Raw genomic sequence first — 20,933 nt, 5'->3', positions numbered from 1 at the left:
AAAGAGCGGGTGCCCCCTGCTGACAAACCTGAGTTTAACAAGATTAATTTGACTCAAGGCTACGACCCAGTCAGCAAACAAATTTGGCCCAGACTTGGCATGCATCTGGCACAGTTGGCATTCATCCGGCACTGGCATACAGCATGTGGGCCAAACATGGCCCGGGTTCGGCAGAGATGGTACCGGGTTTAAGGCGGCACACAAGACATGGGCCAGATGTCAAATGCAGTATTTGGCCCAGATGTCAAATGCAGATATGTGGGCCACACAAGTATTGCCGATCTTGACCCATATTTAAAATCCATTTCAAATATTTTTGAGTAAAATGCCAATGTTTTCCCATACAGAAAGGTAATATATTCACATAAATGTGAAACTGTTAAATATATTTTGAAAATATATTTTTAAAATGCATAACATGAAGCTCATGTTGTGTGTTATTATGTGTTTGTATGCAAAATTATATTCATGCCTCATATGATATTATATAATATATGATATTATATAGTATATTATAGAATAATATATTCTGTTGTTTTATATATATTCATATATTCATCTGCCATTCATCCGGCACTGGCATACAGCATGTGGGCCAAACATGGCCCGGGTTTGGCAGAGGTGGTACCGGGTTTAAGACGGCACACAAGACATGGGCCAGATGTCAAATGTAGATATGTGGGCCACATAAGTATTGCCGATCTTGACCCACATTTAAAATCCATTTCAAATATTTTTGACTAAAATCCCAATGTTTTCCCATACAGAAAGGTAATATATTCACATATATGTGAAACACTGTTAAATATATTGAAATACATTTTGAAAATATATTTTTAAAAAGCATAACATAAAGCTCATATTGTGTTTAATTGTGTTTGCATGTGAAATTATATTCATGCCTCATATGATATTATATTATATGTTATATTATAGAATAGAATATCCTGTTGTTTTATTTATATGCAACTGACTTCAAACAATGTTTTGCATTCACTGCTTTCATATTCTCATTCAATTTACAGTTTGATGTAGGCCTACTAAACAATACATGATGAAATCAAAGTTATGCATTTACATAAATAGTACAAAAGTCAAATAAAATGATATTGACTTTTGTACTATTTATGTAAATGCATAACTTTGATGTGTTTTAGGCCATGCTGGCCAATCAGAAGCCTGACAAAGTTTCAAGTAGGCGGAGATAACAGCGCAGGCTCTGACGTCACAAGCCAAAAACTTCGGTTTAGCTGTCTACATGATAACACTGCAGCCAGAGTTTTTTTTAAATCTTCACCCTGGCAGGAGTTTTTTCAAAATGTTCGGTTTCAGTGAACTGGTGCAGCGCTTGCGTGAGGACGAACGGAACAAACCGCATCGAAAAAGCTGCTGTTTTGAAAATAACCGCGTTCGTGTGGACGACCAATGAGCGCGCGCGTTGCGCATTCCAATCACATTTAAACTGAAGCTGAGGAGGTTACCATGGTAACAGGGCGTCAACTCACTCAGCTGACAAGTAGTGAGAGGCTGTCTCTCTGCTGTTTTCACTGCTTTCAGGTAAGTTTAGTCCCTAAAGTTACACAAATAATACATACAACTGTTCCTGACACTTTCTTACATGTTACTGACACGTTTCTGTTGAATCTTTACTTTACAGGAGTGGCATAGTGTCTTCAAAAAGACCGTTAGCATCACAACCATTAACTATAGAGGCTAACAATTAGAGGTAAGGTAACTTATACATTTGAGCTCTTATTAATGAACGTTTGAGCTTTTAAGCACCTTTTATGTGTAGATGAGCGGCTTTGAAAGTTTTGTAAATGTTTTGCTGATACTTTGTCAATAGATAAATGGAAGTCACTATAAGCTAATTAATTTGACCTAAAAGTCTGCACTGTGGGGTCAATCGGTGACGTCACTTACATGAACTAATGGGCTGAAACTATTTCAAACACATTTTGAACTTTCATTGCAAACAAATATTGATCAATTGTACTATGATTTCAGGAGCGTCAGAAAAAATACCCAAAACAGGGGAAGTTACAAAACAATTTGTAATGTGAGCTGCTGACAGAGATACAGGAAACACAGGTGATCTGAGAAATCTTATTAAATAACTTTATATGAATTTTTCACAGTATATTTCAACTATATCATCATGCATCTGTAAAACCTAAAAATATGAATTCTGGTATCTTAAGATTTTTGTATGTTTTGTATTATTATTATTATTATTATTATTGCATTTCACCTCTGCTGTAGTTTGTTTATTTCTAATAATCCTGACATTATATACTACATTTGTTGGCTATGTGACATATTGTTCCTATTCTTCCATGCTTATGGCTGTGCTGCAGAGCTGGAGCGGAGCAGATCTCCTGTCGAAGAACATCTCCAAAGCACCATGAACCATCTGACTAGTAAGTAAAACCTCAAACATTCAAAAGTTTGTCGAATATTCAAAAAAATATATCAAATAAATATCAAATATTTCCCAGACAGCAAGCAGTGTCGGCCCAGATCTGGCCCACATCTGGCCCGCATGGATTTCACGCGGGCCAGATGTGGGCCGGATCTGGGCCGACACTATGTTGCTGTCTGGGAAATATTTGATATTTATTTGATATATTTTTTTGAATATTAACACTATGTTGCTGTCTGGGTTCCTGTATGTCCTACAAGGCCATCTTGTTTAACTCTGCTCTGAGGACACTTCAAACACAACAACCTACAGAGGGGTCAATCATAATTCCAAAAAAAGACACAGATGATAATAAAAAAGTTCTTTGAAATTAAAATGTATAACAGTAAGACAGAACCAGTACTGTGAATGCACCTCACTTCAAACTTTAACGGTCTGTATATTATTTTCTAAACTTTAAATGTAGTGAAATTTTTGTTCAAGCAGACTTTGTTGCTCGTGGAAACCTCACGCGAGCCTGAAAGATACTTTCTTGAAGACTGTTCACCAAATACTAAATTTCAGTCCAGCAGAATTTTCTGCACACTTCACCACCGAGGCCAATAATGAGCATTGTGAATGTAAGAGCCTCACACTACATTGTTTGTTTGAATTGTATTTCAGGGCAGTTCGTGAAGACGGATAACCTGGACAGAAGTCGGTTCCAGATCCAGCCTCCACACCAGACTTCTCACTCACAAGGATTGCTGTCTACTAGATATTATGTGTACTCTTCAGACTTAGGTTCATGCAGATATTATTCAGGGACATGAACACTTGAATACTGCAAAAATAGAGAAACTACCTTATTTAAGAATTTTGTGTTAATTGTGAACATTAAACAAATATATATTTATTTTACTGTTTTTTGTTTTGTATTCCAAAGCACCTAAAAGCCAATTCACACTGCCATACACCAACAGGGTGAACACACTGACCAAGCAAAACAAATAAGCATGTTTTTATAGTTTTTGTGAAAGTGTGAACTGACAATGCTGTATGTTAGGTGTGAGATTCATTCAACTTGGTTTGCTGATTAAACATGATTAAATATTTGTTCAGAATATTGTCGTTGTTGTGACTATTCATCTAGGAGGGTGTGTATCAAGTGGCTTGGTTATGGTTTTGTTGAGGCTGACATGTGGAACCCATCTGATCCAGCGTATAGGACCAGAACAGGGCCAGCTATGGTCATACAGAACCTCAGATCCCACATAGCAATTTTTCTCTGGCCCAGCTCCGGGCCACACAATCAGCTTTGCTTGGCCCACATACCGCAATGACTTACGGTCCTAGTGTGTACCAGGTCTGGATTCCAGACAAGGGCCACACATAGGCCAGAACTGGCCCAATTCAGGGCCAGTTATGGGTAATTAACTTGGCTGAGACTTGGGCCAGTTCTGGCCCATGTGTGGCCCTTGTCTGGAATCCAGACTTGGTACACACTAGGACCGTAAGTCATTGCGGTATGTGGGCCAAGCAAAAGCTGATTGTGTGGGCCGGAGCTGGGACAGAGAAAATTGCTATGTGGGAGGCCCCACGTATAGGATTTCAATCAAACTTCGCTTATCAATACATACATAAAACACGTGCATATACACCTATAAATTACTCGCATTTACATGTATACTATTGGATGTTCTATATAAATATATATATGAAATACACGTGCACATTAATATGAAATCCATACCAATATTATGTTAGTAATGAATGCATATACACTTGTGAATAACTTGCGTATACATATAAACTTGACGCATGCATACACCTATAGACACTCGCTTATACATATTAACTCGATCCATGCATATACAACAACACACGCACATACATATAAACTCGCTGCATGCACACACACCTATACATACTCTCATATACATATAAACTTGATCCATGCATATGTGGTGAAATGCAGTTAGTGTGGGGGGTTTGATCTGGTTGATCACGCCCCCTAGGTAATTGTGTGTTATTGCATCCTAGTTATGGGAATGTATATAAAGGGGGAGGTAAAATAGAAGGGTATTACCTCATACTCAGCGATCGTACTTTCGGCGTTGTGTTGCGTTGCACGAGGGTAATCCTTGCGACGCTGGCATTTGGTTCGGGCGTATGTTGCACCCGTATTTGGGAAATCGCCGGTCCTCTGCTGTTGCGTTTCTCTGTATTTGAGAAACGCGTGTGCCGTCTGCTTGAGTGATTGCCGCTGCCTGTATGTGATCTATAGTTGTTATTCGATCTACGTCATCAATGTTCGCGGCGGCCATGTTGTTGACATAGAAACCACGGCAACTTTCAGTCTGTCAATTGACAAGCTAGGCAGCTTCGGTATTATCGCTGTATTTTTTTTTTAAACAGCGCGATGGTGTGTTGTGTAATACACGGCTGTTTTAACAGCAGCAATAAGAACCCCGGAGTTAGTTTTTATGCGATACCGACTGTCAGAAAACGCGAAGGGAAGGAGACAGAGGAGTTGAGCCAGCGCAGGAGAGACTTGTGGCTAGCTAGGATAAATAGGCTAAACTTTCAGTCAACTCCCCACAGCAAAGTCTGTTCCCATCATTTTACCACAGGTAACGTTAGGGATATAACGTTATGCCTCACAGAAAAGTCTGTTCCCATCATTTCATCACATGTAGGCTAACGTTACAGTTTTTAGATAACTTAAAGTTACCTCACAGCAAAGTCTGTCCCCATAATTTTATCACATATGGTTAGCTGTAAGCAGTGTCTGAAACTGCTCTTTCAAATAGAGGAAGCTGCCATACATTGAGACAATTATTAAATTAGTATCAATAACTATATGAACATATAGGTCTGGCATTGATACTAGGTAGAGAATTAGTGCTTGTATGATACTGTGTTATTTTGTTATGCGGATACTGTATGAACGAGATGGTTATAAATATCCGGATAAGTGACGGCTGGCAATAAGGACGGATCTTTACTTAAGGCTGTTGGGTCTATTTGATATGGGTCCACACCAATCAAGCTTATCTTCTCTTGATACCGACTAGATGAAGCCATTAGGCTAACTTACTTCTCCCCTCAACTCAAATCTACGCGCGGGCGGCTAGGGGCGGGCAAACATAGACATATAAATACCTAGACGCCTCATTGGCCGCTTCGGTCCGTTGCTGCGATACGTCAACGCGTCCGCCATATTGGTGCGGGCAAGAGTTCCCTGTGAACAAATGCAACGAACAGGGAGAGCTGCGGTTTTTCTGGATAAAAATGACAACGTTTGTTTTTATCAACTGATATTAGTGGTTTATGATCTACGTGGTGTACAAAAAATCTCCAGTTGCTTAAAATCTCGATAGTTAAACTAGATAGTTAAATTCATTTAATAAGGAATTGCAAAAGCTCACACTTGTGTAAATTAAATTTTCTCAAAAAGTCTTTTCTGTGTTTAACCTCACCATTTTAGCTTTTCTTGTGCTTCAGGTCAGAACATACCTCGTTTCCTTTGAAATACTGGGAAAAACAAACGCCTATCTTAAGTAATAATTTACCAAAATTGAGAAATGGAATAAACAGACAAATGCAAATCACACTGGCAGGCTCCTTTATATATTTTTATAGCACTAAAATGATGCAATTATTTACAGGTACATACTCCAAAACAGACAATAACAAAGATAACTGATGGCTTCTTTATGAAAATACACATCTGATTTGGTACAACAACACTTCAGCAAATATATTTGTAATATAGTATAAAATAAGATGTAATACTAAATAAAATATGTACAGTAGTATAACTGTAAGAATAATTAAGAATAACATTCAATAAAAAAGTAATAAGTAGTACAATAATATAATAGCATAAGATTGATAATAGGGTACAGCATATAGTAATATATATATATATATATATATATATATATATATAAATAAAATAGGATGTATATTTAATACTGTAATTATAGTATATAAAATACAATAATAATAACTGATGAATAACAACAAGTAGAATATGGTATATCACTTGCAGAATAGACAATAACAATAAAATGAATGGTGTGTAATGAGTAGTACCCTAATATAACAGCCTGATAATAGACTGATAATAGCAAATTGTATAATAATAATAATAAATACATTAGTTAGTTTTTTATTTTATTTTTCATTCGAATGTAATATCAAAATAGTATGTAATATCAATTGCAAAATTATATAGACAGTAAAAAGGTAAATAGTGAGTAATGAATAGTACAATAAGTAATAATAGTAATAACAACAATAATAACAACAACAACATTAAAAACTATATAATATATGAATCATCTATAATCGCTAAACCTTTGTGGGGTTCCAGAGTACAAAGCTAATACCCTTTGAACAAAACAGCTTTGCAGAGCTTTTTTCTTGAGTTGCCACTCTGTAGTGCAAGTGTGTTCAGTTTGGCAATGTGGTGCATCCTTAGTTTGTGGAAGACAAACACAACTGATGACAAGAGAGAAAAATGATGGTTGTCAATTCCAAACTGTGTTTCCTCAATGTGCTCCTTGAGACAAAACACATCCTCTGAGCCAATCTCTGCTCGGACAAGTTGACTGATCAAGGACACTTTGACAGCTTTCCCAGAGGATGACTGGCGAATAAACCGCTCAGCTGATCTGACCACCTTCACTGTCCCTTCAGAAGGAATCATCAGTCCTCCATTGTTTTTCAGTGTAAGCAAGTGGTAGCTCCGATCAAATGAAGCAGATACAGCATCTGTCACCAAGCTAGCACGGCACACATCACAGGACAGCTTCCTCAAAATCTGACGAACCACGAACCCTGAAATGTACACAAGGGCATTGTCCACAAGGCTCCCAAGACGGGTTGGCAGGTAGCTGTGGTCACACACAAGTGCAGAGATGTTTACAAAAGGGGATGGAAGGTCTTCAGATTCTTCTGCTGCTAGAGTCGACGACATCTCAACAGCCGATAGGGACACGGTCTCATTCTGTTCTACCACATTTCCTGAAATGCTTGGTGAGACACCACACCGGACCATGAGATGGCGGAAAATGCCCTGGAACTGGCCTGCAGTAGGATTGTTATTCCAGCCTCCTAAAAACCAAACACACAGACACATTCACAACACTTAAGGAATAGCTCACCCAAAATTAAAATTCGTGCCCTAATACACACCCTAAGGCCACCCAAGAGGTGTAAGACTTTTTTAATCAGACTAAAAAAAAATCAGCAGATGTAGCAAGTTGTGTGTGTGTATATATTATATATATATATATATATATATATATATATATATATTTGGGGTGTAAATCAGATGGTTCGTAATAAATGTGCCTATTTACACTACAGATATCGATATTTTACACGTGGCATCAATGCATCGTATCGATGTATCGATCCATATCGTTACACCCCTTATATACACACACAGGTGCTGGTCATATAATTAGAATATCATCAAAAAGTTGATTTATTTCACTAATTCCATTCAAAAAGTGAAATTTGTATATTATATTAATTCATTACACACAGACTGATATATTTCAAATGTTTATTTCTTTTAATTTTGATGATTATAACTGACAACTAAGGAAAATCCCAAATTCAGTATCTCAGAAAAAAAAAAAAAAAATATATATATATATATATATATATATTAGGGTTGTCACGATACCATAAAAATGTCTTACGATACTATGCCAGCTAAAGTATCACGATACCATGCAGTATTGTGTTAATTTAAAATTCAATTCTACAAAATGAATCAAAGTTTAATAAATAAATAGATGTAAGTGAAAACAGGCAATATTATTCTCTGAATACTTAATGTGAATGAATGACTGGCTATTGTTATCCATGAAATGATCTAAACAAAACTCATCTCAGCACTGCACAGAAGCTGCATGAAGTGACATTTAGATGTGGCATTTATACATTTAGACTGTATTTATATAATTGCATAAATAATGTTATGAGATTAGTGTTTTAAATACTAAATTCTGAATATAGAAATATGTTGGAAAATAATGTAATATGCCTACTTTTAGACGGGAAACTTAAAAACGGCCAGCAGGTGGCAGAAGTTCGTGATTAAATCACTGAGTCATTCAAACGATTCTTTCAAAACAGCTGAATCCTTCAGGAGCGAATCAAATGATTGTTTTTATGAATGGCTCAGTGAATCAGTGATTCGCCCAAATCTACGTGGATTTGGATTCGAACACAAACGAAACAAAAACAGCACTCTTTCTGGTGAACTGTCAGGAGCATTTTTTTGCTCTCGTATCTTGAAATTTCCGCGTTAGCAGCATGTATATTAAAACATAACATTATAAATGAATAATAAAAAAATATATAATGATTGATAAGAACCAAGTGCAAAGCCGCTATGCTGATGAATGGATTTGCATTCGTGATCGCAAAGATGTTTCCAGAAACGAACTATTACACCTGTTCTAGAAGTGGTCAAAACTGCGAGAATACTTTCTTGTAAGATATTATGATGTTGAATAAGTGATGCTTGAGCTGCTGTTTTTTAAAATGGCATAAGATGGTCTGAATCAGACCCTTTCTTCTGATAAACTGCAGCATGAACAACGACCTGCAAGTGCGACTTTTCATTGCAAACTGAACTGAAGCATCGGGAAACACTCAATACCATATAATGCGTATACACAAGAGCACAGCAGAAAGACATTTCAACTTGTAATGTTTCTGCTGGCATGCATGTTCAAATTAACGTTTTAAACAGTGTTCTTGCCGTGCATACAACATATCTTACGGTACCGTATGGACGATACTACCGATTAAAAAAATGCAATGGCACCGCGGGTATTTTTAAGCTTTAGTATCGCGATACTACCGTAGTACCGAGTTTATATGTATGTGCGAGTATGTGTAGGTGTGTGTGCATGCAGCGAGTTTATATGTATGTGCGTGTGTTGTTGTGGGTGTATATGCATGGATCGAGTTAATATGTATAAGCGAGTGTCTATAGGTGTATGCATGCCTCAAGTTTATATGTATACGCAAGTTATTCACAAGTGTATATGCATTCATTACTAACATAATATTGGTATGGATTTCATATTAGTGTGCACGTGTATTTCATATATATATTTTGAACATCCAATAGTATACATGTATATGTGAGTAATTTATAGGTGTATATGCATGTATTGATAAGCGAAGTTTGATTTAAATCCTACGTGGCGCTTCATACAAGGCAGTGTAATCCAGTAATATAAAATAAATTGTCACTTGAATTACCATTGTTCCCGGATCGGAAAAAGTTTAAAATATAAAGGGGGGGCCATTTTATTTGTCTCTCTTAAGCTACTCAGGGCTACACTTAAGCCCGGCTCACACTGTGCGATTTTGGCCACGATTTGGTCGTCTGGGACAAATTTTGAAAATCCTAAAAGATTCCTATGATCCTAGGCTAAAATCCGTAGTCTTTGATCGCTGGTTTGACATGTTCACCGACAGCCGATTAATGGCTGTTGCGATCAAATTTCACCTCCGATGAAATTCTGGCAGTGTCAGAAGATTTGGCGCACAGTCCTGCAGTGTGACTACCCCTGCGACGAATATCAAACTGTCTCCGTTTTTCAAGGCAAGCTATGAGCAGAATTAATGCTTGAGAATTATTCTATCAGCTATAAACTCCGGCACTCCCGTCCTCCCCTGCTGGAAAAACCAGCATAGACCAGCATAGACCAGCATAAACCAGCATGCGAATTACACTGGTCTATGCTGGTTTTTCCAGCAGGGTCCGCTCACGGAATTCATCTGATATGTTTCTTTTTATATAAACACTGGTTGCGCGCTGTTTTCATGTGCGTGTGTATGAATACATACACTATTCTTCTTAAACATGCCGGTATTGCCGCCGCTCATATACTTTTCATGACAGCCAACATTTCGGTGCGTGGAATGCAGTTCGCAGTCACTGGACGTGTATGGGTTGATAATGTAAAACCGGACAAGTTTTCGCACGCTTTTTAACTCGTCTTGACTGTCGACAGTCTGACATTAATGACAACTGAGGTCCCATAGTGTGACATAATCATCATGTTCGTACAGTCTGACAAGTACAATCCTAAAGGACTTTTAAAAAATCGCACAGTGTGAGCCCGGCTTTAACACACCAGAGACATTAAAGACTTCTAAAGAAGTAAAAACACACGCCATTGTATGAAACACAATTAAGGCCACAAAATAAATCAGTTTTCATCTGCATGTGGACATTTAAATTTTTCAGTGATGAATTTTACCAAACACATTCAAACAAACAGATCATGCAGTTAACAAGTGCATTAAACCACTGCACATTTACTGAATCATCACGTTTTAACTGCTGGTCAACAGTCTGACAGTTTATAGAAGCTCAACATCATAAAAACCGCTGCAATCCAGTGATTCTCAATGAGCTTTTGTGTGTTTGTGTTTGTCTCTGTATAATGTGTCGATGATAAGAGTCTTATGAAGAAATAAACAGTTAGTCGTCTGACTGATGGAGGGTTTTTCCACAGAGAGTCACTTTGCATCGACACATGCTTCAGCGCTCCGAGTGTTTATAGCGTTCAGACTCAAACACTTTATAACACACTGCTGTTTACCACGGTACAAAACCAACAAACACAATGAATCTCTTCAGCAGCTTCATCTGGATTCTGACAGCTTTTATTCCAGGTAACAGAAGAGAAAGATGCTCATTTCTGAGTTATTAATGTTGATTTAATTTGATTAAACACATATAATGTTGTTGTCAGCAGCATCCAGAGGAATCACTGTGACTCAGCCTGAAGTTCTGACTGTTTCTGAAGGACAAACCGCTACTATAGAGTGTAAAACTGAGCCTGGAATAGATAGCTGGGGTTTAGCTTGGTATCAGCAGAAACCTGGAGAAGCTCCTAAACTCATCATTTATGGTGTAAATGATCGCTATGGCAGCAGTTCCAGTCGATTCAGTGGGGATGGAAGATTTGGTGGAACTGATTTCACTCTGACCATCAGTGGAGTCCAGACTGAAGATGCTGGACATTATTACTGTCAGAGTCGACACTCTGTCAGTGGCAACTATGTGTTCACACAGTGATAAAGAGTCGTACAAAAACCTCCGTCAGTCAGAGTCACAGAGACTGAACTGATCCTGCAGCTGCTCAAACACTATCACTCACTCAACAGTGAAGAAACACATATATGATCTTATTGAGGTCCATCGTTATTTTTTGAAGATTATTAAAATCATTTTAATATACTGATAATTTTTTTCAGATAATTTATGGTTTATCTCCCTGTACTCTCAACTCATTTTTTAATCCATGATATTTATGATTATGTATTTTAATAGTGCATAATTTCTTACTAATTATACATTCATATTCCAAAAAGCATCAGCGGAACATAAAGATGTTGCTGCTTGAATAGTTTATTCATCATCTTCCAATCAAAAGTCTCCATCCCTTGTTACAGTTAATTCATAAGTTGTATAAATCTTATAAAACTACCGCTCAAACTTCATGTCTCATCACTCCATGAGCAGAAGTGAAACTGATCCAGTTCAGAGTGTTCAACCAATTAAACAGTGAAACTGTGAGTTTGAGTTTTGAATTTTCATGGATATTAAATTAAATATAAAACATTTATTCAGTTTTCCACTTGCTACATTAAATGTTAATCTAACGCACTTTATCTTCAACACAATATCGATCAGTTTATCTAATACTATATTTGTGAGGTTCATGTTGTTTCATAATGTATCTGCAGGTGTTTTTTCATGGTCCACTGAGTGAAGTTTCTAAATTTTTAAATGTGAGCTAAAACCCTGAATCAATGAAAGATCCGAAACAAAAATGTGACCCTGGAGCACAAAACCAGTCTTAAGTCGCTGGGGTATATTTGTAGCAATAGACAAAAATACATTCTATGGGTCAAAATTATAAATTTTTCTTTTATGCCAAAAATCATTAGGATATTAAGTAAAGATCATGTTCCATGAAGATATTTTGTACATTTCTTACTGTAAATATATCAAATATATCAAAACTTTGATTAGTAATATGCATTAAGAGCTTCATTTGGACAACTTTAAAGGCGATTTTCTCAATATTTAGATTTTTTTTCACCCTCAGATTCCAGATTTTCAAATAGTTGTATCTCAGCCAAATATTGTCAATCTTAACAAACCATACATCAATGGAAAGCTTATTTATTCAGCTTTCAGATGATGTATAAATCTCAACTTCGAATAATTGACACTTAAGACTGGTTTTGTGGTCCAGGGGGCATATTACAGAAAGTTTCTTATCTTGAGATATGATGTGTTAAATTAGGATTTTTCGCAAATTCGTATTACAGAAGCAAATCTTAACTTAATTTGGGATTCTTATCCTATCTTACAAAATCGTATCTTATCTCTAATTAGGAAATCTTAAATTGCACCATCAAGTTCGACAATCAACTCTTAGGTCTGTTACCAAGCAACCAACACTGCACGAGCTGCTGATGAGGTAAGCAAAAGCTACTTCACTTTTAAAATCTCCTTGATCAAAAAAAAAAAAAAAAAAAACGTAAGGCATTGGTCTCTTGCACTACAACCAGTATTGCTCCGTGATGCTTTTGTTGGTCTCTGTAATGCTGCTTGCAGTTCCTGTGCTAACTGTAATATCATGTTGCGCAACAGTCTGTAATTATACTTTTTTTGTCATCAAAATGTAACATCTTCAGGGTCCTCCAAGAGTCATTCTACCATTAAACATCTCCGTTCTTCATTTTCAATTATTAATAAATGTAATGCCATTGTTGGACAGTGCAACTGTAAGCAGTTTTTCCATTAGCTTTCAAATAATTTTGAAGTTAGGACAGCTGGGGGGTTGTCCTAAAGTTAAGACAGTTTTTAGGATTTTTTTGTCAAGTTAGGAGGTTTCTGTAATACCCCCTTCCTATCTGTAGTTAAGATAGGATAACGCTCTTAGGAAATGCTGTTCTGTAGTAGCTTTTGTCCTAAATGTGTTCCTAACGGAAATGACCATGGTTACCAAACAGATAAGATAAGATTTTAAAGTTAGGATTTTTCTGTAATTCAGGGTCACAAATGACAAAAAAGAACACAAAAACATAAAGTTACAATTGTATTTTATTTATTGAGCAAATTTTAATAAAATCACCACTGAATGATAAAGCACACACAGAGTCTTGTATGAAGCACAGAAAGCAGAGCAGCTGCAGATGAGAGCGACTGAAGCTGGATGTGGAGAATGAAGGAGTCGCTCATGTGCTGTTAGTCTCCACGTGAGACATGAGTGAGAAGAGCAGCAGATCTACTCTGAACACTGCTGTCTCGTCACGTGTCCAGTGAGCGCAGGCTGGCCGCTCCGTGTGGCCTCACAGCTCACTGAGACGCTCTCCATCCACTCCTGCTCAGAGAGAGTCAGGCTGCTGCTCCAGCTGTACAGACCGTCCTTCTCCAGGAGCCCAGCGCTGCTCTCCTGAGACCTGCTGCTCCCGTCCACCTTCCAGCTCAGGCTCCAGTCTGACGGGAAGCCCTTGCTGGCCACACACACCAGTGTCGCTGTCTTCTTTGAGGAGATCTCTGCACTGGAGGGCGGCAGGACGCTCACTTTAGGACGAGTGACGCCTGACAAACACACAACACTCAACTCAGTCAAGAAGAAAGCATTTCTCTCCTTTCAGGCTCAGAAAAATATATGAACAATTAATACAGTGATAGTTTTATTAGTCTTTTTAGCAACATTAAACTACAAGTCAACTGAATGAATTTTTATAAAACCTGTGAAAAGCAGCAATGAAGGAATGTTTGGTGAAATATATTGATTTGAAAAGTCATTTACATAATCAACTTCAATGTTACTTTGATTAAAAGCAAGATCAGATATGAATAAACATAACTGCAGGAATTCATTACATTTTTTGATGACAGCACGAGAAAACTTTTAAAAATAGAAAATATAACTTCTGACTGGCAAGGCTAGTCTACTATAATTATTAAACTATCAAATATTAAAAATAATAAACAGTTAAGCAACCAGTGTTAAGTGTCTGCAGGTTTTATTTAAAAATCAATCCACTAATCTGAAAATCAGTTCACCTGAGTGTGTTAATTACTGTCTTAAATTTTCAAGTAAAATCAAAATGTTAAAATGACTACCGAATGTAATTTTTATTTCAGTGCACCTTTTTATCCATTTAGAATTTAATTATCATTGAGGAAAAAAAGAGCTGAAGCTCTGAAAAATCATAATAAAATTAAGTTGAAATAACAGAAATGATTATAGTTCACTGGAAATTACAAAGATACCATGAAAATGTAAACCATCTTTTCAATGTTAACTGCTAAACGTTCAATGTGGACTAAAAATAAAATTAAAATATATAAATAAGCAGAGAAGTGCATCCTACAGAGTAAGAATGTGTTTAACAGTCAGTTATTGTATTAATAATATTAAATGATGATTTACTTACTGCCAACATCCAGTTTGGTGCCGCTGCCGAAAGTGACCCACAGTGATACAAACTAATAGAGCAGCTGAACAAAAACCTCCTGAACGCTTCACTAACTGCACAAACACACATCAACTGAGTCTCCAACAAACACATCCACTCACAGCACAAACTACCTTACTTTACTTCATGTGATTCAGCCCACATCATTACTAAATTGCAAAGAGAATTTATAAATGTGACCATGTTTTATATCACGTGTGACGAGAATCACAATCAAACTCAGTTGATTCAGTGATTGATAGAGACACATGTGATGATCCTCCTGTCTGTTAAAAACCTGCAGAAACATCCATGGATTTGGCATAAAATTTATGAATTAACAGTCATGTTTCTATCCAACTACAGTCAAAAATATTCTCAGAGTCTCACAAGAGAGAGTCAGGATCATATAGTTGGTCTTGTAGATTTATTCAGAACTTAATGATGTGACAATTTATAACAACTTGGCTAGTAGAAGATATAATATTATAAAAAAGGTAAATTTTTCTCATTTCAGTATTTGTATTTTGTGTGTGAGTGACAGTCTTCAGGTAAATGATCTGGAGTGTGTTTGCATATTGATCAGATGCTTCAGTGCTCTGAGAGTGTTTATAGTGCTGTGAGTTTAACACTTCATCACTGACACACACAACAATCTTCATCAACATGACCTTCATCGTCTTCATCTGGACACTTTCATACTGCTTTATACTACAAGGTGAATTTTATATATTTAAAATAAACAATATTGATTAAATAATTTATCTTATGTCAAATAATATATTTTTATGGACTAATAAATGGTTTGTTTTTAGGGTGTAAAGCTCAGATCACAGTCACTCAGACTCCTTCAGTGAAAACTGTCACACCACGAGAAAATGTTGAGATGAGCTGTAAACTCAGTAGTCCTGCTACAGCCTGCAGTCCAGCATGTGTGTTCTGGTACTTACAGAAACCTGGAGAAGCTCCTAAACTCCTGATTTATTATATAAACCGTCTCCAGTCAGGAACTCCATCTAGATTCAGTGGCAGTGGATCTCACAGCGATTACACTTTGGCTATCAGTGGAGTCCAGACTGAAGATGCTGGACATTATTACTGTCAGAGTTACCACTACATCAACAGTAAATATGTGTTCACACAGTGATAAAGAGTCGTACAAAAACCTCCATCAGTCAGAGTCACAGAGACTGAACTGATCCTGCAGCTGCTCAAACACTATCACTCACTCAACAGTGAAGAAACACAATATGATCTTATAATGAACATTATTTTGTTGAGCTTAATCATTATTTATTTTTGACTGAGTTTTCTTTATCATTCCTTTATCATTTTAATCTGCTTTTATTTTTAGTCCTTCGTGTAGAAATTCAGTCACTTTGATCTTCCATTCAGTGTATAGTTTGTATTCTTCACTATTTTTTATCTTCTGCATTTTTGATTAATCCTCATTCTTCTTTCTAAATTGCATGATCAGCATCATAAACATGCTGTTTGAGCAGTTTAATAAGGGTATTGATTTATTACGTACATCAGTCATAATGCAGATATTAACAGCAACATATAAACACGTTCTTGAGTTTTAGAGCAGATGATAATAAATCACATTTTCATCCAAACACAGTAAAAAATATTCTCAAAGACTGATATGAGAGAGTCAGGTTATTATACATTAAAGTTGGTTTTGTAGATTTATTCAGAACTGAATGATCTGATAGAATTTATAACCGTTTGGCTATTAGAAGTTTAGATATTATGAAAAAGATTCATTTTTACTCTTATGTTCTCACTTCAGTAATTGTATTTTGTCTCTGATAATGAGCGACTGTCTTCAGGTAAATGATCTTGAGTGTGTTTGCATATTGATCAGATGCTTCAGTGCTCTGAGAGTGTTTATAGTGCTGTGAGTTTAACTCTTCATCACTGAGAGCTTTTCTCCATTTTAACTGAAAGAACAACCAGCAAGAAGATGATGATCATCAACATCTGTATCTGGACACTCATTCTTTCTGTTCAAGGTTCATTTGACTCTAATTAATAACTCAAAATGTGATTTATATGCATGTTTTTGATGGTAAAACTGATTTTGTTCTGGATACTTTAATAACTGTTGTCATTATTATCTTTTGAAATGTCATTCACAGAAACTGCAGGACAAATTTCTGTGACCCAGACTCCCTCAGCAGCAGCTGCTCAACCAGGAGAAACAGTTACTATAAACTGTCAGACTAGCAGAGGAATTGGAGATCGTTCAGCGGGTTGTGGCTCCTGTCTCGCCTGGTATCTGCAGAAACCTGGAGAAGCTCCTAAACTCCTCATTTATGACATTAGATCACGGCAGTCAGGAACTCCATCTAGATTCAGTGGCAATGGAGCAAATTATGGGACTGATTTCACTCTGACCATCAGTGGAGTCCAGACTGAAGATGCTGGACATTATTACTGTCAGAGTGTACACAGGATCAGTAATAGCTGGGTGTTCACACAGTGATAAAGAGTCGTACAAAAACCTCCGTCAGTCAGAGTCACAGAGACTGAACTGATCCTGCAGCTGCTCAAACACTATCACTCACTACTGACACACAGAGGATTTCAACAGTTTTCTCTTCTATCACAGTCCACCAGAGAAAACACATCTGTAAACAAAAAAAATGGGCCTGATTTTGTCTTATGGCACAGGTTATTTCAGTGTCTTTTGGTGATGAGCAAACTATGGAACTATTTAATTCAGTTATCCATGATATTTACTGACTACAAAAAAGTCAGTAAAACGCTATATAAACTTCATTCGCTCTATAATCTTTAGACCTGATCATAGTGAACTATATTGGGATCTATTGATTGAAGAGCCATTGTGCTTCTGTAATCCTTTTGTGCTGATGACATTCATAGTAAACATATTGTCCATATACAGTTCTTATAAAATGATTCACCCTCTGTGGAAGTCATCATGTGTTATTGTTGCTCATTATTGAACCACAAAGGCTGTATTTTTCAGATCAACAAATAAATAAAATTGGCCAAACATCAGTATTTTAATTTTTAAAAATGGTCAATTTTAATTATTAAACACAAAATATTATTACTGTCAGAGTTACCACAGCCGTGGTCCAATGTTCACACAGTGATAAAGAGTCGTACAAAAACCTCCGTCAGTCAGAGTCACAGAGACTGAACTGAAACACTATCACTCACTCAACAGTGAAGAAACACAAATATGATCAGCTTTGTTTTACTTCATCGGTACTTTTAAAAATAATTAGAAACAATTTTGATGTAATGAGATTTTTTCTTTCTAATAATACAATCAAACTGTAAAGTACATCACCAGCAAATTAAACTGTTGCTGCTTGAATAGTTTATTCATCATCTTCAATAAAGCAGCTGTTGATCATCATATACCAGAGTAACAAATTAACCAGGATTCAGTGCAAACACCACTGAAAGTGACAAATCCTATACAACCATGATCAGATGCTCCACCATCCCAAAATCTGCCTTGTCTAGCGCTGTAACGATTCATTCGTTTACTCGATGTATTGATTACAAATGATCTGAATCTCACATGAGCAGATGACGCCTCTCTCAACATCACACTATAGTTATAGTCAACGACAGAACAACATTAATAAAGCTGTCAAGCCATTGTGCGGCCACTAAACTGAAATAAAGCACTTTCATTGTGTGGAAACCTCACCGTTATTTTTTATAAGATAAAATACTGTCATTTTACTAACATTGTTAATATTGGTGAGCAGACATCATTTAAGGGGTCTTAGGTTATAGCTGTTGTTTTTTTGAGGAAATAAATACATCAGATGATATTGCAGTATTTAGATTAGTTTACTGAGCTCCCACGGTCATGGAAACCTGAAAAATAAGAGTGAATTGCACATTTGTTATATTTGCACTCTTTGTTATAGTTCAAGCAGCGTGTATGTACATATACATGTGTTTGCTTTTAAGTTATTTGGTGCAATAATCAATCTGAAGTAGTTTATGTGAGCTGGTTCAGTTGTGTTTGATGATGGTTGGAGCTGAACTTTACAGGGAAGTGGATCTCCAACAGGACTGGCCACTCCTGATTTAAAAAAAATCAACATCAAATCATTAATCATAATCGATGTGAATCAAATCATTTTGAATGAACAAAAATCATTCTTAAAAAAAATCTAAAGCTATGAATCATGTCTCGAATCACATCTACCCAAAGATTCACCCCTAGTCCAGTCACATATGTATCTACCAGTGAAGTGAAGAGTCTCCATCTAGTGACATTACTCACTGAGACAAAATGAAGTAAAAGTTTTTTAGCTGAGCTCCATCTATTATTTGCACACAAACATCATCTTTACACACCAGAGACTCATGCAGAATAAAAATGCGATGACTTGAAAACACATGCCATTTTAGCACAAATCACAATTAAGACCATAAAACAAATCAGTTTTCATCTCCATGTGATCATATTAATTTCTGATTGATAAATTTCACCAAACACATTCAAACAAACAAATCATGCAGACGATAAGAGCTGCGTATTAACTGCACATTTACTGAATGTTCAGACTTGTGATTCTCAATGAGCTTTTGTGTGTTTGTGTTTGTCTCTGTATAATGTGTCGATGATAAGAGTCTTATGAAGAAATAAACAGTTATTCGTCTGACTGATGGAGGGTTTTTCCACAGAGAGTCACTTTGCATCGACACATGCTTCAGCGCTCCGAGTGTTTATAGCGTTCAGACTCAAACACTTTATAACACACTGCTGTTTACCACGGTACAAAACCAACAAACACAATGAATCTCTTCAGCAGCTTCATCTGGATTCTGACAGCTTTTATTCCAGGTAACAGAAGAGAAAGATGCTCATTTCTGAGTTATTAATGTTGATTTAATTTGATTAAACACATATAATGTTGTTGTCAGCAGCATCCAGAGGAATCACTGTGACTCAGCCTGAAGTTCTGACTGTTTCTGAAGGACAAACCGCTACTATAGAGTGTAAAACTGAGCCTGGAATAGATGGCTGGGGTTTAGCTTGGTATCAGCAGAAACCTGGAGAAGCTCCTAAACTCATCATTTATGGTGTAAATGATCGCTATGGCAGCAGTTTCAGTCGATTCAGTGGGAATGGAGCACGAGGTGGAACTGATTTCACTCTGAGCATCAGTGGAGTCCAGACTGAAGATACTGGACATTATTACTGTACGAGTCGACACTCTGTCAGTGGCAACTATGTGTTCACACAGTGATAAAGAGTCGTACAAAAACCTCCGTCAGTCAGAGTCACAGAGACTGAACTGAAACACTATCACTCACTCAACAGAGCAGAAACACAAACATGATCTTAATATCAATTATATTGATTATTAAAATTATTTTAATATACTAATTATTTTTTTTCAGATCATTTGTGGTTTATCTCTTCTATTCTGAACTCATTTTTTTAATCCATGATATTTATGATAAATGTCTTTCTAATTATACATTCTTATTCTGAAAAGAATCAGCGGGACATAAAGATGTTGTTGCCGAATAGTTTATTCATCATCTTCCAGTCAAAAATCTCCATCCTTGTACAGTTAATTAATAGTTGTTTATGTCTTATAAAACTACCGCTCAAACGTCATAACTGTCTCATGACTCCATCAGCAGAAGTGAAACTGATCGAGTTCAGAGAGTTTAACCGATCAAACAGTGAAACTGTGTTTCTGAGTTTTGAATTTTCATGGATATTAAATGAAATATAAAGCATTCATTCAGTTTTCCACTTGATACAGTAAATGTTAATCTAACACACTTTATCTTCACTTTATCTTCAACACAATATCGATTTATCTAACACTATATTTGTGAGCTTTTTATTGTTTCATCATGTATCTGCAGGTGTTTAAAATGATTCATTGAGTAAGTTTCTAAGTTTTTTAAATTTCTCCTAAAGCCCTGATACAAAGATAGAACCTGAAACACAAATGACAAAAAAGAACACAAA

The 20,933-nt window shown here is 36.4% G+C and overlaps 1 long non-coding RNA gene and 5 gene segments (V, D, J or C); 5 read left to right on the top strand and 1 right to left on the bottom strand.

Annotated features, from left to right (window-relative positions):
* Nucleotides 1–2,028: 2,028 nt before the first annotated feature.
* LOC131533810 (uncharacterized) lies at nucleotides 2,029–3,277 on the top strand. The gene is made up of 3 exons (XR_009269204.1): nucleotides 2,029–2,091; nucleotides 2,358–2,420; nucleotides 3,086–3,277. It is a non-coding gene; the product is annotated as an uncharacterized LOC131533810 (long non-coding RNA).
* A 7,775-nt stretch (nucleotides 3,278–11,052) lies between these two features.
* LOC131533804 (Ig kappa chain V-III region VH-like) lies at nucleotides 11,053–11,545 on the top strand. The segment is given in 2 exon segments: nucleotides 11,053–11,125; nucleotides 11,206–11,545. Coding segments are annotated over 2 exon segments (375 nt in total).
* Nucleotides 11,546–13,553: 2,008 nt separating this feature from the next.
* LOC131532823 (Ig lambda chain C region-like) lies at nucleotides 13,554–15,103 on the bottom strand. The segment is given in 3 exon segments: nucleotides 13,554–14,072; nucleotides 14,918–14,969; nucleotides 15,083–15,103. Coding segments are annotated over 3 exon segments (390 nt in total).
* A 478-nt stretch (nucleotides 15,104–15,581) lies between these two features.
* On the top strand, nucleotides 15,582–16,274 carry LOC131533794 (Ig kappa chain V-VI region NQ2-6.1-like). The segment is given in 2 exon segments: nucleotides 15,582–15,656; nucleotides 15,754–16,274. Coding segments are annotated over 2 exon segments (384 nt in total).
* A 452-nt stretch (nucleotides 16,275–16,726) lies between these two features.
* On the top strand, nucleotides 16,727–17,954 carry LOC131533785 (immunoglobulin kappa variable 3-11-like). The segment is given in 2 exon segments: nucleotides 16,727–16,956; nucleotides 17,083–17,954. Coding segments are annotated over 2 exon segments (396 nt in total).
* A 1,759-nt stretch (nucleotides 17,955–19,713) lies between these two features.
* On the top strand, nucleotides 19,714–20,800 carry LOC131533803 (Ig kappa chain V-III region VH-like). The segment is given in 2 exon segments: nucleotides 19,714–19,787; nucleotides 19,868–20,800. Coding segments are annotated over 2 exon segments (375 nt in total).
* Nucleotides 20,801–20,933: the final 133 nt, after the last annotated feature.

The sequence above is a fragment of the Onychostoma macrolepis genome, chromosome 24 (genome assembly GCF_012432095.1).
Source record: "Onychostoma macrolepis isolate SWU-2019 chromosome 24, ASM1243209v1, whole genome shotgun sequence".
NCBI classification, from domain to species: Eukaryota; Metazoa; Chordata; class Actinopteri; order Cypriniformes; family Cyprinidae; genus Onychostoma; species Onychostoma macrolepis.
Note: the sequence above shows the minus strand (reverse complement) of the source record. Positions and strands in the feature narration are given on the sequence as shown.